This window comes from Balaenoptera musculus, chromosome 19, assembly GCF_009873245.2.
Source record: "Balaenoptera musculus isolate JJ_BM4_2016_0621 chromosome 19, mBalMus1.pri.v3, whole genome shotgun sequence".
NCBI lineage: Eukaryota > Metazoa > Chordata > Mammalia > Artiodactyla > Balaenopteridae > Balaenoptera > Balaenoptera musculus.
This window is the reverse complement of record NC_045803.1, coordinates 26,045,714-26,058,789: the sequence shown is the minus strand read 5'-3', so window position 1 is coordinate 26,058,789 and position 13,076 is coordinate 26,045,714. Positions and strand designations below refer to the sequence as shown.

The 13,076-nt window shown below is 56.5% G+C and overlaps 1 protein-coding gene across 3 annotated transcripts in view; it reads left to right on the top strand.

Moving 5' to 3' along the window:
- ZNF423 (zinc finger protein 423) overlaps positions 1 to 12,242 on the top strand; it is a 331,821-nt gene extending 319,579 nt beyond the window's left edge. For all 3 annotated transcript variants that reach the window (XM_036834944.1, XM_036834945.1, XM_036834946.1), the window contains one exon: positions 11,550 to 12,242. In XM_036834944.1, the coding sequence (XP_036690839.1) occupies positions 11,550 to 11,579 (30 nt within the window). In that variant the 3' untranslated portion in view covers positions 11,580 to 12,242. The remainder of the gene's footprint in view (positions 1 to 11,549) is intronic.
- The last annotated feature ends 834 nt before the right edge of the window (positions 12,243 to 13,076 follow it).

Here is a 13,076-nt window from a genome sequence, read left to right as displayed (position 1 = left end):
CCCATGTCCCCTGCATTGGCAGGCGGATTCCTAACCACTGCGCCACCAGGGAAGTCCCTTAACCATTTTTTTTTTCCCCTTAACCATTTTTAAGCAGACAGTTCATTGGCACTAAGTACCTTCACAGTGTTATGCAACCATCACCACCATCCACAGATCTTTTCCATCTTCCCAAACGGAAACTGTGTCCCCATGAGTCAGTGACTCCCCCTCCCTCCCGCAGCCCCTGGAAACCACCATTCTCCTTCCTGTCTCTAGGAACCTCATAGAAGTGAGTCATACAGTCTTTGTCCTTCTGTGACCAGCTCGTTGCACTTAGCACAGTGTCTTCAAAGGATCCCTGGACTTCTAAGGGAAAAGTATAGCATGCCCTGGGCGGGGCCGGGGACATGGAGGAGAGGGGCAGCCCTGTTTCTTCTCCTCTCCCCGGCCCTGTCAGTGGAGGCTTTGCCTCACTACCATCGCTCGTTGGCTGTCATTTCAGAAATACTGAGTTTTTAGCAAGCGCGGGCTCTGAGCCGACACAGGGCCCAGCAGAGAATGGAGAGATGAGGTCCCTGCCTGCAGCTCATGGCCTAGTGAGGGGCAGGGAAACAGCCTGGTCACCACATGTTGAGGAAAGTGCTAGAAGGACACCTGTGCAGGTGAGGAGCTGCACCAAAACAGGGGCCCCTCATCATACGTGCAGGAAGGGCTTTCCCAGGGCACGGAAATCAGATGCGGAGGAGCCTGGGGAAAGTGGGGGGAGCCTTGGGGCAGTGGAGTGGCTGCCGAGAGGGCCGAGTGAGGAAAGAGCTTGGCCTGGGTGGGGAGCCGAGAGAAGGTGGTAGAGGCTTCGGCGCCAGCAGTCGCCGGACCTTGTAGGGCTGTCAGGCCTGGCATCCGGGGCCTGGATTTCTTCTGGGTGTGGTTGGGACCCACTGGAGGTTAAGCAGAGATCTCCCACTTCCCTGCTCCCTGGAAGAGAGAACCTGGGACATTCCTCTCATGGCACTTTGTTCTCTCAGTGTCCCATGGCCATGAAGAGGAAGCCCTGGCTGGAACCCGGGTCATCGGCAAATGGGGGCTTGCAGGGGTGTCCCCCCAGTGGTGTGAGTGAGGGCAGGTTAACTGCACTGTGTGGGGAGATGAAAAGCCAGAAATAACAATAACCGACCCCTGAACCACTCTGCAGCATGTTGTCAGTGTAACGTGTGTGTGTGTGTGCACGCACGCCTGGGATTGTGGGGTGTCCACGATTGTGTGTGTGATTGTGGTTGTCTGTGAGACTGTGTGTAGGTGCCTGTGGACTATCCATGAGTGTGTGTACCTGCGTGCATTTCATTTTGGGGTACCTGTGAGTGTGCATGTGTGTATGTGTTTGGAACCCAATGGGGGATTATGCAGAGATTTCCCGCTTCCCTTGATGTGTGACTTCGGGGTGTCTGTGAGAGTGTGCATTTGGGGGTGGGCGTAGGTGCGGAGGGAAGAGGAGCCCTGTCATACCACGCTGCATTCATAAGTGCCCCCAAGGGCAGTGCCCACACAATGCCTGGCTCTCTCCTTCTCCCCCGTGAGATACAGCGGGTGATGGGTGGGAGGATTCTCAAGTTCTTTGGAAGGAAGGGAGGTACGAGGGGATTGTCATCAAGACTCTTGAACGAGGTGGTTATGGAAAACTGGTGCTGTTCTCTCTGAGTGGTTGAGGGAGGGGCTGTCTGCTTCCCCTCCCCAAGAGGGACATTTTGACGCCCCTGTGTGACCCTAGGGAAGGCGGGTTTCCCAGGTTTGCTAGCACCTGGCCCGCCCAGAAACCCTTAGGCTGCATGGTGGGCCCCGCCCTCAAGGCAGCGGTACCCAGGCCCTGGGGGACCATGCTGGCCTCAACAGAGCTTCATCTTCTAGGCTCCATCCTCTTCTTCAGAACGTAACCCTGGAGGGTCCCACATCCCACTCCCTCAGGTGAGGACCCTAAATAATGACGGGCCACGTGCCATCTAATAGCACTGCCCACCCTCCCCCCACCCTGGGCATCAGCCAGTCAGTGTACTGGAAGATATCTCGAGCATCTTGAGGGCCTCTCAAAATACCAGCGGCCTCAAGCTGGCAGCCCGTGGGCCAGATTTGACCTACAGACATGTTTTCATTGGCTGCATCACGCTTTAAATATCAAATGTTTTATTTTTTAAAAAATCTCGATTTTTCAGTTTTCCCTACAGAACCAGAAGTGCTGGCAGTGCTGGGCCTGCATTCCCACAGGGCCGTCATTACCTGGAGCCCATGAGGGCGGCCCCTTTCCCACGAGGCTGGGGTCCTTGGGCCATCATTACCTGGAGCCCACGAGGGCGGCCCCTTTCCCACGAGGCTGGGGTTCTTGGGATGACACCAGTCCCCACTGTACCTTATTGCCTTGCACCTGGCCTGGGTGGAGCTTGCTGGTCGAGTGGGCCCGACAGCAACCTGGCCCCTGAGCGGAGGCCTCTGTCCAGTCTGGGCCCAGCGGCACATGGCAGGGAAGCTCTGCCCACAGCAGCCGGGTCTCCCCGACATCAGCCGCTGTTTTTCAGTATATTACCCTGTGAGTGTGGTGCCCCAGCTGACAGGATGTTCCATCCGTGTGGGTGCCTGGTCTTCTGTGACCATCACTAAGACCGGCACATGTGTCCTGAGGTGGGAGGAGAGACCCCTCTCTTGGTCTTGGGAGCCCCGTCTTCCCGCACCATTTTTAATGGAGTTTCAGCACCTCTGCCTTGGTCTCTCCTCAGGCTCTGGTGGCCTGTATGCTTCGATTCCTGCCCTGCTCCGGCAGGATGGAATCCTATCTTTCAGAGGTCTGACTCAGGCTCTTTGGGGGCAGGGGGCCATGTCTTAATTCGTATTTGAGATGAACCCCAGGGGCTGGTTCCAAGCAAGCGCTTGGCTAATGTGTTTAGAATGGACTTCCCAGTGACCCGTGACAGGCCAGTGCAGTGTCCCCACCCAGGAGGGGCCAGAATCCACAGCAGGGAACTAACTTGTGGTCGCCTGGCACACCACGGCCAAAACCCTTGATTCTCGGTCCTTTGTCCCAGGTTTGCTGGGCACCCTGTCCCTGAGGGGCTCCCACCTCCCTTTGGAGAACCAGCAACAGTGATGGCCGAATTAACTGGGGACTCGGCGTCAGGCTTGTTGCTGAGGAGGGGCACGTCTCTAAGCAGCCCTGGAAAGACTTCACCCTCCTCTGCCCGTGACACAGCCGTAAGCCCTCGTTTTCCCTCGCACAGCGGCTCCCTAAAGTCGAGTCGCTGGCCTGCCATTCTCTGCTCACAAACAGACCGACTGGGGCCATTTGCATGATGAAGCGCAGTTCCCGGGAGCCCGCGGGCCCTCTGGGCAGGTATTATTAGTTCCCTTGTTTTGTTGGGTGACTCTGAATGGGAGCCTGTTTACGGGCTGAGTCCTAATAGAAGGCTTCAGTTCCCTCCTAATAATCTATTCTCTGGTGGGTTTTATTTCCAAAGCACAGCCGTATAGAACCTGCCCCCTTGGGAATTTATTGGGCTTTTTTTTTTTTTTTTTTTTTTTCCACAGCAACATTTTCTCCCACATTTTCACTCAAAGGAAGATCTTTTTCCCACTCACGGGACTGGTTGTTGGCCAGGCCACCTGCTTTGGGCTCTTGGGTCCTGGGTGCTGCTGGGCACTGGCGAGAGGGGTTTAGAGGGGGTACTCGCTTGCCCACCCGGGGTCCTTAGAGCAGCAAGGAGAATGAAAGAGAGCAGACAGTCAGCTTCTTTGGGGACACGTCCAGCAGCAGCAGTCAGGGCCACACGGCTCTTCCTCACGTGGCCCCAGGTGACTTGAGGTCCCCGAAACTGCTCCTGCTCTGGGTTCTGCCAGAAAGCAGTAGATCCCCCCAAAGCCAACCCTACTGCTCCTTAGAAGTTGGCATCTCCCTCCACGCCAGGAGTTCCGCATGAACTGAGGCTCTCACATGAGAGACAGACTTCCCCAGCTAAGCGGGTACGCCGCTCACTTCCTGCTGCTCTGGATTGGCAGACGACAGCCTGTCTGGCTGTCTGGGAGGCAGGGTCAGGGAAGCCCCACACACATCCCCACGTGCGGAGGAGCTGCCTTGGCCTCGTAGGATATCTCAGGCTTTGTCCCAGGGCGGTGGGTCACCAGCTTCACTCAGGACCCTCCGATGCCAAGGACGGGTCTCCCTTCCACACGGGCGAACCTCTCCTTGCCCTCTGTGCAAATGGGCAGCCTCCGGCTTGCTTGGTGGGCCCAGGGGGACGTGGGGCGCATACACGTCAGGGCCCGGGTCCCCAGGAGAGCGGCTGCGTCACCGGGCAGGCATTTAGAGGGAACCTCAGCCATCACTCACTCCTAATTTTCATGACGTGCATTAACGAAATTGTGTTCTGAGTATTCATTCAGTGCTGTTTATGGTGTGCTCTCGAGTGCGCTTACCGTTTGTCAGAAGTGCAAACTAGCGAACATACGAGCCTTTAAGACAGGCCATCTGTTTGTCTTAGACCCTTGGACGATTGTCAAATGCTTCTAAAAATAAGTGCTCACTAGCAGAGAGGGGCTGCCCAGGTGATACACAGCAGAGAGGGAAGCAGGGCTGCCTGCACCTGTACCCTCCCCAAAGGGAAAGATACAGCGCGTGTGCTGGGCGTGGGTGGGGGCCCGAGAAGGGCGCAGAGCCGGGTGAGAGCCTGAAGGCCCTGCCGATAGACCTTTCCGGCTGGAGGTGTGTGCGTCTCCCTGTTGCTTGCCTCTCGTGTAACTCCGCAGCTCAAGTACTTTCGATGGCTCCCCGTGGCCCAGATTTAAGGGCAAGCTGCCTCGTCTGGCATCACGGAGCCTCATCAATAAGACCCCCCTCCTTCCTTTCCAGGCTTGTCTCCACGGCACATACCCTGTCCTTCTGCCAAGCTGAATTATTCATTGTTCCCCCAACATATGCTGCACTTTTCACATTTCACAGGCAGGAGAGGGCCGTGGTGAAGGGTGGGCTCTGCATACAGACCGCACAGGTGCAGCTCCCGCACCACCATTAACCAGCTGTAGCACCTCCACTCTGTGCCTCAGTTTTCTCATCTGTAAAATAGGGATAATGAGAGTATTTCGTCCCCAGGGTTGTCGTGAGGCTTAAATGAGTTAATATAAGTGAAGGGTTAAGAATGACACAGTGAGCTCACGATGAGTGTTAGCTGTGATCGTTGTCAGGATTCTTCACACCTTCAGCCTTTGTCTGGTTGGTCGCATCTCCCTGGAAAGCAAACACACACACACACACACACACACACACACACCAGTGCAAATCCTTACCCGACCCATCCTCAAAGGGCAGCTGGGAGGCCAACTTTTTCCTTAAGCTCCTCCCAATCAGAAATGTTCTCCCCACAGTCCCTTTTTGTGAAATCTCACCCCCTCCTTCAGCCATGAGCTGGTAGCAGGCCAGGATGTGCCTCACTCTCTCTGTCTCTCTCTCTCTCTCTCTGTCTTCCGTCTACCACACACAGCCAGGCTCCGTGTTTGTTAAACAAACAAATAACAGAACCTCGCTTAGCCTGAACACGGCTGCAGTGTTAGCCCGAAGGATCTACCTTTTCCCCTGGAAACGAATCCTCCCGTGGTTAAGGCAGGTTCTTGGACTTGGTCGCTGCTCCTGCAGACTGCTCTTTGTAACACCAGCCTTGTGAGAGCCACTGGGGCTGGAGCCGCCAGGGGGTGGCCCAGCTGTAGGCAGCGGGGAGAAAGGGGATTAACCACAGCCTCTTTCCCAACCTAGAACCAGAGGGAGGTGATGCGGCGAAGCCAGGTGGGCTCTGCAGGTGGGGCTGGGTGAGCAGGGAGGGTGGGATGCTCTGGGTTTGGGGGCTGTGTCCCTGCGCCCTTAAGTCTGCCACAGGGAGGTGAGGCCCGGCCCCGGGACTGGTCCTTCCCTTGCACCCCTTGAGAGTAAGGGTCTTTGAGTCCAGGCCGCCCCCATTCACTGTGGAACTGTGAGCTTCTCAAGGGAGAGGCTGGGGCTCCTCCACCTCCGTGTGTCCAGCGCCCGGCTGGGGCCTCCGTGAACCGCTGGGGAAGGGACGGGCGAAGGAGCGAATGACGGGATGAGTACACACCTCCTCCCTCCTCCACGAAGTCGCCTCACCTCACCAGACGTGCCACTCTGTTCCCTGGGGGGAGGGAAAGCAGTGAATTGTGGGTACAGAGGTTGTAGCCAGGGGGCTGGTGGGGAGGGGACAACGCGGGGAGGGCCTTTATTAGACGCCGCTGTTCCAGAGATAGGACCATCCAAGGTGCTGCCCTCTCCGGAGCGGTCCTGAGATCTCGCCAGCCCCGGGGACACACAGAAGGAGGAGCTGGGAGAGGGATCAGTCTGTCAGACCTCCAAGAAGCCCCCACTGCAAGCCCCCAAACGTGTTTGGTGCCATGGGGGTACAAGCAGGGAACAAACAGCCCCTCGTTCACGGAGCTCCCTGTATCTTGGACGCCGTTTATGGCAATGTATGGAGCACTTACTCTTGGCCAGCCTGGGATAAGTACACACACATTATCTCCTGAGTCCTCAGGGCATCTTAGGAAGTGGGCTCTGCTATTTCTGCCCCTCCCTCCCACAAGCCCCCAGAGGTCAGGGAACTTGCTCAAGGTCACATGGCTAGTAAGTGGCAGAGCCAGGATTCAAACCCGGGACTCAGCCCATCTCAGCCCATAAGGGCTTGCCCCCTGCCTTGGGATCCCTCAGGGCAGTGGCTAGCACAAATGGGGCACTTGCAAAGGACCAGGCGAGGTGCCAGGACTTTAGAGATATTTTGTCATCAGAGTGGCTGGAGCACAGGAGAGGCAGCTAATAATGACCCGCAGTGCAGAGAAGTCCTCTCCAGCTCGTGCCCGTGCATCCCAGGATGTGCAGAGCAGTCTCTCATTGCCTCACAGGCAGTGTTTTCCAGGCCACCAGGCAGCCAGCATGTTTAAGCACCACTAGTCTTTTCTCCTTGACTCTATGGTGAGTGGGCATCAAAGGGAGACCAAGCAGGGTCCCAGACCAAGGGACAGAACACAAAGCCAAGACCTGGAGAAGAAATCCTGATTGCAGACCGGGGGGGACGCACCAGTGTTTGTGTGTGTGTGTGCATATGTGTGTGTGCATGTGGTGCGTATGCATGCCAATTGCAGGGCATGGAGGTGTGTTGAGTCAGGGATGCCTCCTGGGGCTAGTGGATGGGGCCCCCACCAGAATCTCCAACTGGCCCATGCTAGGGTGTGTCTGTGCTTTGGGAAGGATGGTCCAGCCACAGACTCCATGATCGTGATGCTCCCTCATTGCCCAACATATACTCTGGCTTTGCTCCAAATCCAGGTTATTTTACTGCTGAATTTCCTAGCAACAAACATGGTGGCTGTCACCCAGGGATCTAGTAAAGGTTTTCTGAATGAACGAATGAATGAATGAATGAATGAACGAACAGCCATGTAAATGAATGTGAGGGTGTGACAGAGGGATCCTCAGCCTCAGCCCTCTGCGGATGACTTCCACAGAGAGAGGGTTCACCAGGATCCCAGCTAGGGCCCGACCTCTCGCCCGTCACTAACTTGTATCCTGGGGGCAGATGGCCTAGTGCACCAGGCAGAGGCGCTCGGAACAGGCCCTACCAGAAACCTCCACCAGGAGAGCCTCACTGGCTCTGCCGAGAGGATGGATCTCGGCCGCAAACCAGTGCCACCCACCCCCCTTCCGTTCTCCCATTTTATTTTTCTCACCTGCTCCTCGGCCCACACCTGCGTCTCCCTGGCAGGCAGAGAGGCCCGTGTGGATGCCAGGCACCCCCCCCTCCCCAGGGACCTCCCGGTCCTTGCCGGCTGCCACCCCTGCCCCAGCCCCGGCCTTTATGATGCCGGGAGGTGTTCTTCTGTGGGGTTGGTAGCATCTTTAAAAAACGATTTTCTTCCTTCTCTGAAGGGGCTAAATATAGCACAGGCATAAACAGAGAAATAGACATTAAGCCAAAATGCCCTTGTGAGAACCATGCCGGGTGGAAGGAGCTCTAAGAAGACTTGATGAAGCTCCCTCATCCCTCGAACCAACCGCAGCTTCAAGCCGTGGGGGAAGCAGCCACGGGTTTTTAGGGTTATTGAACTGTGCCGCTCGCCAGTGGCTCCGCCGGGAGCCGCTCAGCGCACAGGTGTGCTGGCGATTGCTGAGTCCTCGAGACGGTCCCTGCCACCCCCTCCGCCCTTTTCGAGACTGTGCCCTGGGCCTGTGGAGGAGCTGATGCCATCCTGGCCGAGCACAGGGGCTTCTCAGCCACCCCCATACTTACTGGGCGGCCTGGACCGGGCTCCCTCAGAGCCGCCCTTCTGCACCCTTAAGCCCACACCCATCGTTTGGGTGTCTGTGTGTCTCTAGGCATCCCCCCCACCCCACGCAGTCAGGCTCCTCGAGGGCCGAGCCCAGCTGCAGTCGTCCCCTCCCTTCCACTCTGCCCATCCCAGGGCAGAACACCCAGCAGGCACTTCACAGCGCAGTGCTGAATGAATTCTGGTGCCTGGCCCCCTCGGGGCATCAAGTTTCCACGTTTCCATCTGCTGTGACATCCTGGGCTTTTGTTCCTGTAGAACTTCAGGTAAGGAAGTTTCACCCTCTTTGAGGAAGTTCTTCCTTAAGTCTAACCGAAGAACCGCCAGCTACTGCCCCTTAAGAGAGAAGGCCACTGTTGTTTTCACCTGAGAAGTGGCATTTATTCTTGAACTGTCCTAACCAGCAGTCCTAGGTGTAGGTTTCCATCACCAGGATTTCTGTGCCTGGCTGAGCCAGTGTGGACCATGTGTGTCACACCGGCCCTGTTCTTGGCATCTTGGCAAGAGGCTGCTTCATTATCCAGAGAGCCCTGGACATCCGCCTTTTCCCATGTTGCTGGTGGATGGTCCTGAGGACTTTGTGAAGATCAGAAATCATCTGGTTTTCTGCTGCTTATGAAAGAGTCCACACTCAGGGGCATTCAGGGCTCCCAGCAGTCTTCCACGTGACCTCTGTGCTGGGATCACCCCACTGGTGCCTGCCTGTGCCGAGCTTACTCCAGCCTCCATACCTTCGTCTATGCTGTGCCCTCCTCTTGGCATGTCCTTTCCCCTTTCCACATACCTACATCCTACCCATATATTTATTCATTTATTTATCCTTCCATTGATTCAAAAACATTTACTCAGTGTCTCCTTGGTGCCAGAGCCTCAGAACCATAATTTGAGAATGAGGAAAGGGCTACACATGTTTACCTTCCTAATGTCCCTCCTCTTCCTCCTCCCCAACCCCCCACAAATCAAGAAGGACCGGACCACACCCGGAGAACCCAGGCCACGTGGCACTGTTAACTCTGGCTGCTGGCAGGGTGGGCGAGGGAGACCACCACGTCGTTCCTGGCAGCTGCGCCTGCCGCACCACAGCTGGGCATGGGAGGCCCGGGGGTCCGGTCAGCACGGTGTGCAGCCCTGGGCCAGGTGCTGGGGCCAAGAAAGGAAGTGATGCCCCGCTGCCTGCCACTCAGCAGAGGCGGCCAGGCTGGCCCTCGGGAGGCGCATAGGTGTGGGGGCCGTGGGCTGGGCTGGAGGTTCCTCGAGCAGCTGCAGAGATGGGAAGCGCCGTGTGCCCAGAGGACTTCACGAGTAGCATGGTTGGGAGGAGAGAGGAGGCAGGAGCTGAATCAGCAAAGGCTTGGAAGCTAGGAGGGTGGTTTGATGTAGGGTGGGCTCAGCTCCCCGCAGGACTGGCTGCTGGCCGTGCACAAGCGCAGGGAGAGGTGCCTCGGCGGCAGGGTGGGTGCTCCCATGGAAACCGCCGCATCCCATCTGTGGCCTCAGACAACCTGCCTTGTGCCTCTGGGTCCCTGACAACTCCACCGAGGTGCCAGGCAATGCTGGCAGAGTCTGTGCTCATGTCTGGAGAGTTCAGATGATCCGCAGACTGGGTGCCCACGAGGGCGTAGGGCGCTGTGGGAACCCTTCCTTCTCGCCCAAGCCCCTGGCTCTCTTGGATTCCAGTTGCCACCCCTCCTGCTTCCTAGCTGGATGTACTTTTACCCTGTCTGATCCTCAGTTTCCTCATTTTACCCCGTCCTACCTTGTAAGGCTGCTGTGAGGATCGACAGAGATGTGCCTGCAACCGCACATAGCACGTGTGCTTGCCAAACTCCGGCCACGTGGCCTGTGCCCGGGAGCCCAAGGAAGGAGGGCGGCAGTGGTTGGTGTACTGTGCCTCGGGAGTCAGCGGGCATCTGCTGTGTGAGGACGGGGCGCTGCCTCTCCCTGGCCGTGAGCTTACCGGAGGGGCTGGTGCCATCGCCGGGAGGCAGCAGCCGTGCCTTCCGTGGGAAGGGGCTGCCACCGGGGCCCTGGGCCGGGGAGGTGGCCCCAGGCCTCCCGGCGAAGCTGCAGGCATCCTCTCGTCACCCTCACCGCCCAGACCCGGAGCCCGGGAGAGAGACGCAGCGCCACGCCTGACCCCTGGTGGTCATCGGCAGAGCTGCAGGTGCGGCTCCCAGCCCCGGAGGAGTGGCGGCGCTGGCGGGGCGCCCACTTCTGGGGAGGCTGCTCCCCGTCACTGGGGGTCCTGTGCTGCCCCCGAGCAGGGTTGCCCTGCCCCGGGTGGATTTTGCTTCCTTTCTCCAGGTGTCATGAGGTCGAATACCATCTGAGGCTTTGATGAGATTGGTGTGGATTTGGAACACAGACCACTGAAAAGAAACAAAAAGATTGTAGGCTCTTAGAGGCCAAATCCCACCCCCAGCCCCAGGCCACTAGCTCCCGTGGAAACAGACCTACACTGCTGGCCTGCTCTGGCTGGTGTGAGGGAGGAGATAACGTGGGCTGTGGCGAGAGGGAAGCATTTGGCCAGAGGGGCCCACCAGGGCCCTGGATTCCCAGGCGGATTCGGACAGACGACACAAGAGTCTTCCGGCCAGAGCATTGTCTCGTGACGGCACAGGCAGCCTCCCTCCCCTGGCGCCCTCCCTGTGGGTGACCTGCCCCTTGCCTCGGCCGCAGGCACCAAGACCGCCCACTTCCTCAGCATGTCCGTGCCACTTGGGTGTTTCTTGGCTGGAGAACTGCAAGGCACATCTGCTGTCTCCCTGCACTAAGCTCAGAGCAGCTCCCCGGAAGGCCCGAGAAGGAGATCTGGGGGAAGCCTGCAGGCGATCAGATATAATTTCCTCCTGATCGTTAGAGCAAAAGGGAGATGGAGAGGTGAACAGGGATGTTTTTAATTCCCACTACCTCCCCAGCATTTCCCCTCTCCCTCCATATAGCCAGTCCCCACGGTACGATCTGAATGGTCTAAAAACAAAAATTCATAGGGAGCCCAGGTTGGCAGCAACAGGAACCCATCCCCAAGCCCCCAAATCAACGTGGCGTCTTGGCAGCTGCGGCCCCGGAGCACTTTTTCCTTGTTGCATTTTGTTTTGTAATAAACGAGATGCTTTTCTGCGGCTCTCGGCGTAAATGCACTGAGTGGGAGGGGACAGGCACGCTCTCCATTCTTCTGCCCTCATGCGTGTCCCCTTTCTTCGCCTTTGCAGAACCACACGATGAGCCAGCACGCACAGTGAGGGACCGCGCGACAGGACACCTCTCCGTAGAAGGCCTGCCGGAGACGCCGTGGGGAGGGCCATTTGAACATTACATCCAATCAAAGTGTCATTTGCAACCCAGATGTAAAACTCTAATGATTTGGCCATGAGGCGCTGCTATTATAAGCAGCTGGAAATGAATATTAATGGCAGAGATTAAAAGTATTCCATGCTCAGTATTTTTTATTGTCCTGCTACAGCTAGTGTGCTTTTAGAGTTTCCGCCGCAGACTACATTTCTAGAGTTAGAGAAACCCGCTTTTTGAGGCTATTGTCCTTTGTTCCTTCATGTATTATATTGATAGTTTTTAAAAAAAAGGATTAGTGTGATTTTTTTTGCTTTGCTTCTTTTTTTTTCTTTCTTGTTTTTCTTTCCCCCCTTTCGGTTAACTACTTTTTAATTGCAATTCTAGGTAATTGTGCATCGTGATGTGATTGCTTGGCTATTGTCTGAATATTTCCTTTTAATTTTTTAATTAAAGACTAATGCTTTGATTGGATTTGCCAGTTCACCGGACAGTGATTAAAACTATGTAATGAATATAATCGGTTTCAGTGCAACTGGATGGTCTGCTTTTAAATGTGACTTAATCTGACTGCAGTAACTAGTACAGTTCAATAAAGGGAATCCATGCGATTAGCATCCGGCTGCTTGGTTCTCTCCTCCCCAGCCCAGGGCTGTGTGAGGGCTGTCGTCACCTACGGGGTTGTGTCCCTGTGTGAGTTCCCGTGGATCGCACATGCTAGTGGGGACCTGCACACAATAGACCCAGCTCTCCTCGGGTAGGAAGAAGCATAGTAATCTAATGCACACAGACTGGATGAGCTGGCAGGAGGCACGGAAGTCAGAGTGGGAAGAACCTTTAAATACTCTGGTCTTCTCATTTATGGATGGAGAAACTGAGGCCCAAGGATAAGCGAGCGACTACACTGAGGCCACGGAATAGGTTGATAGGGTGGCTCACGTTCATCCATGTCGCCTCTCCCCCTTGGGTATGGCTTTCCTGGCTGCTGGATGAAGCCGGTCACGTGGTTAACCCTTACCTTGCCAGGACTCCAGGCAAGACCTGGATTCTCGTTGTGGCCAAGGCATGGGGATTGGACAGGAGTTAAGGATGGCTGCCCGGCCCCAGGAGCTCCAGAGCTGAGGGCTGCAGAGTGAGCCAGGTAGGAGCTGCAGTCTCCCAATCACAGAGATCAGTGGGATGTGGAAGCACTGAGACCAGTGGCTGCAGCCAGGACTCTCCTGGGGCAAGCGAGGTGCCTAGGATGCAAAGTCTCGGGGGGGGGCCCCGCTCTCAGGGGCCCCAAGAATGGACATTTCCTGACACTTTGCACCCTTAGGTGCCTTGCTTGCCTCACCTCCTCTTGGTCCTGCTGGCGCCCCAGGACCGACCCAGCAGCCTTAGCCTCCCACATGCCCGTCCTCTCATGCCTCCATCGTGCTGGTGCTCAGCCAACTTGCCAATCAGAGGCC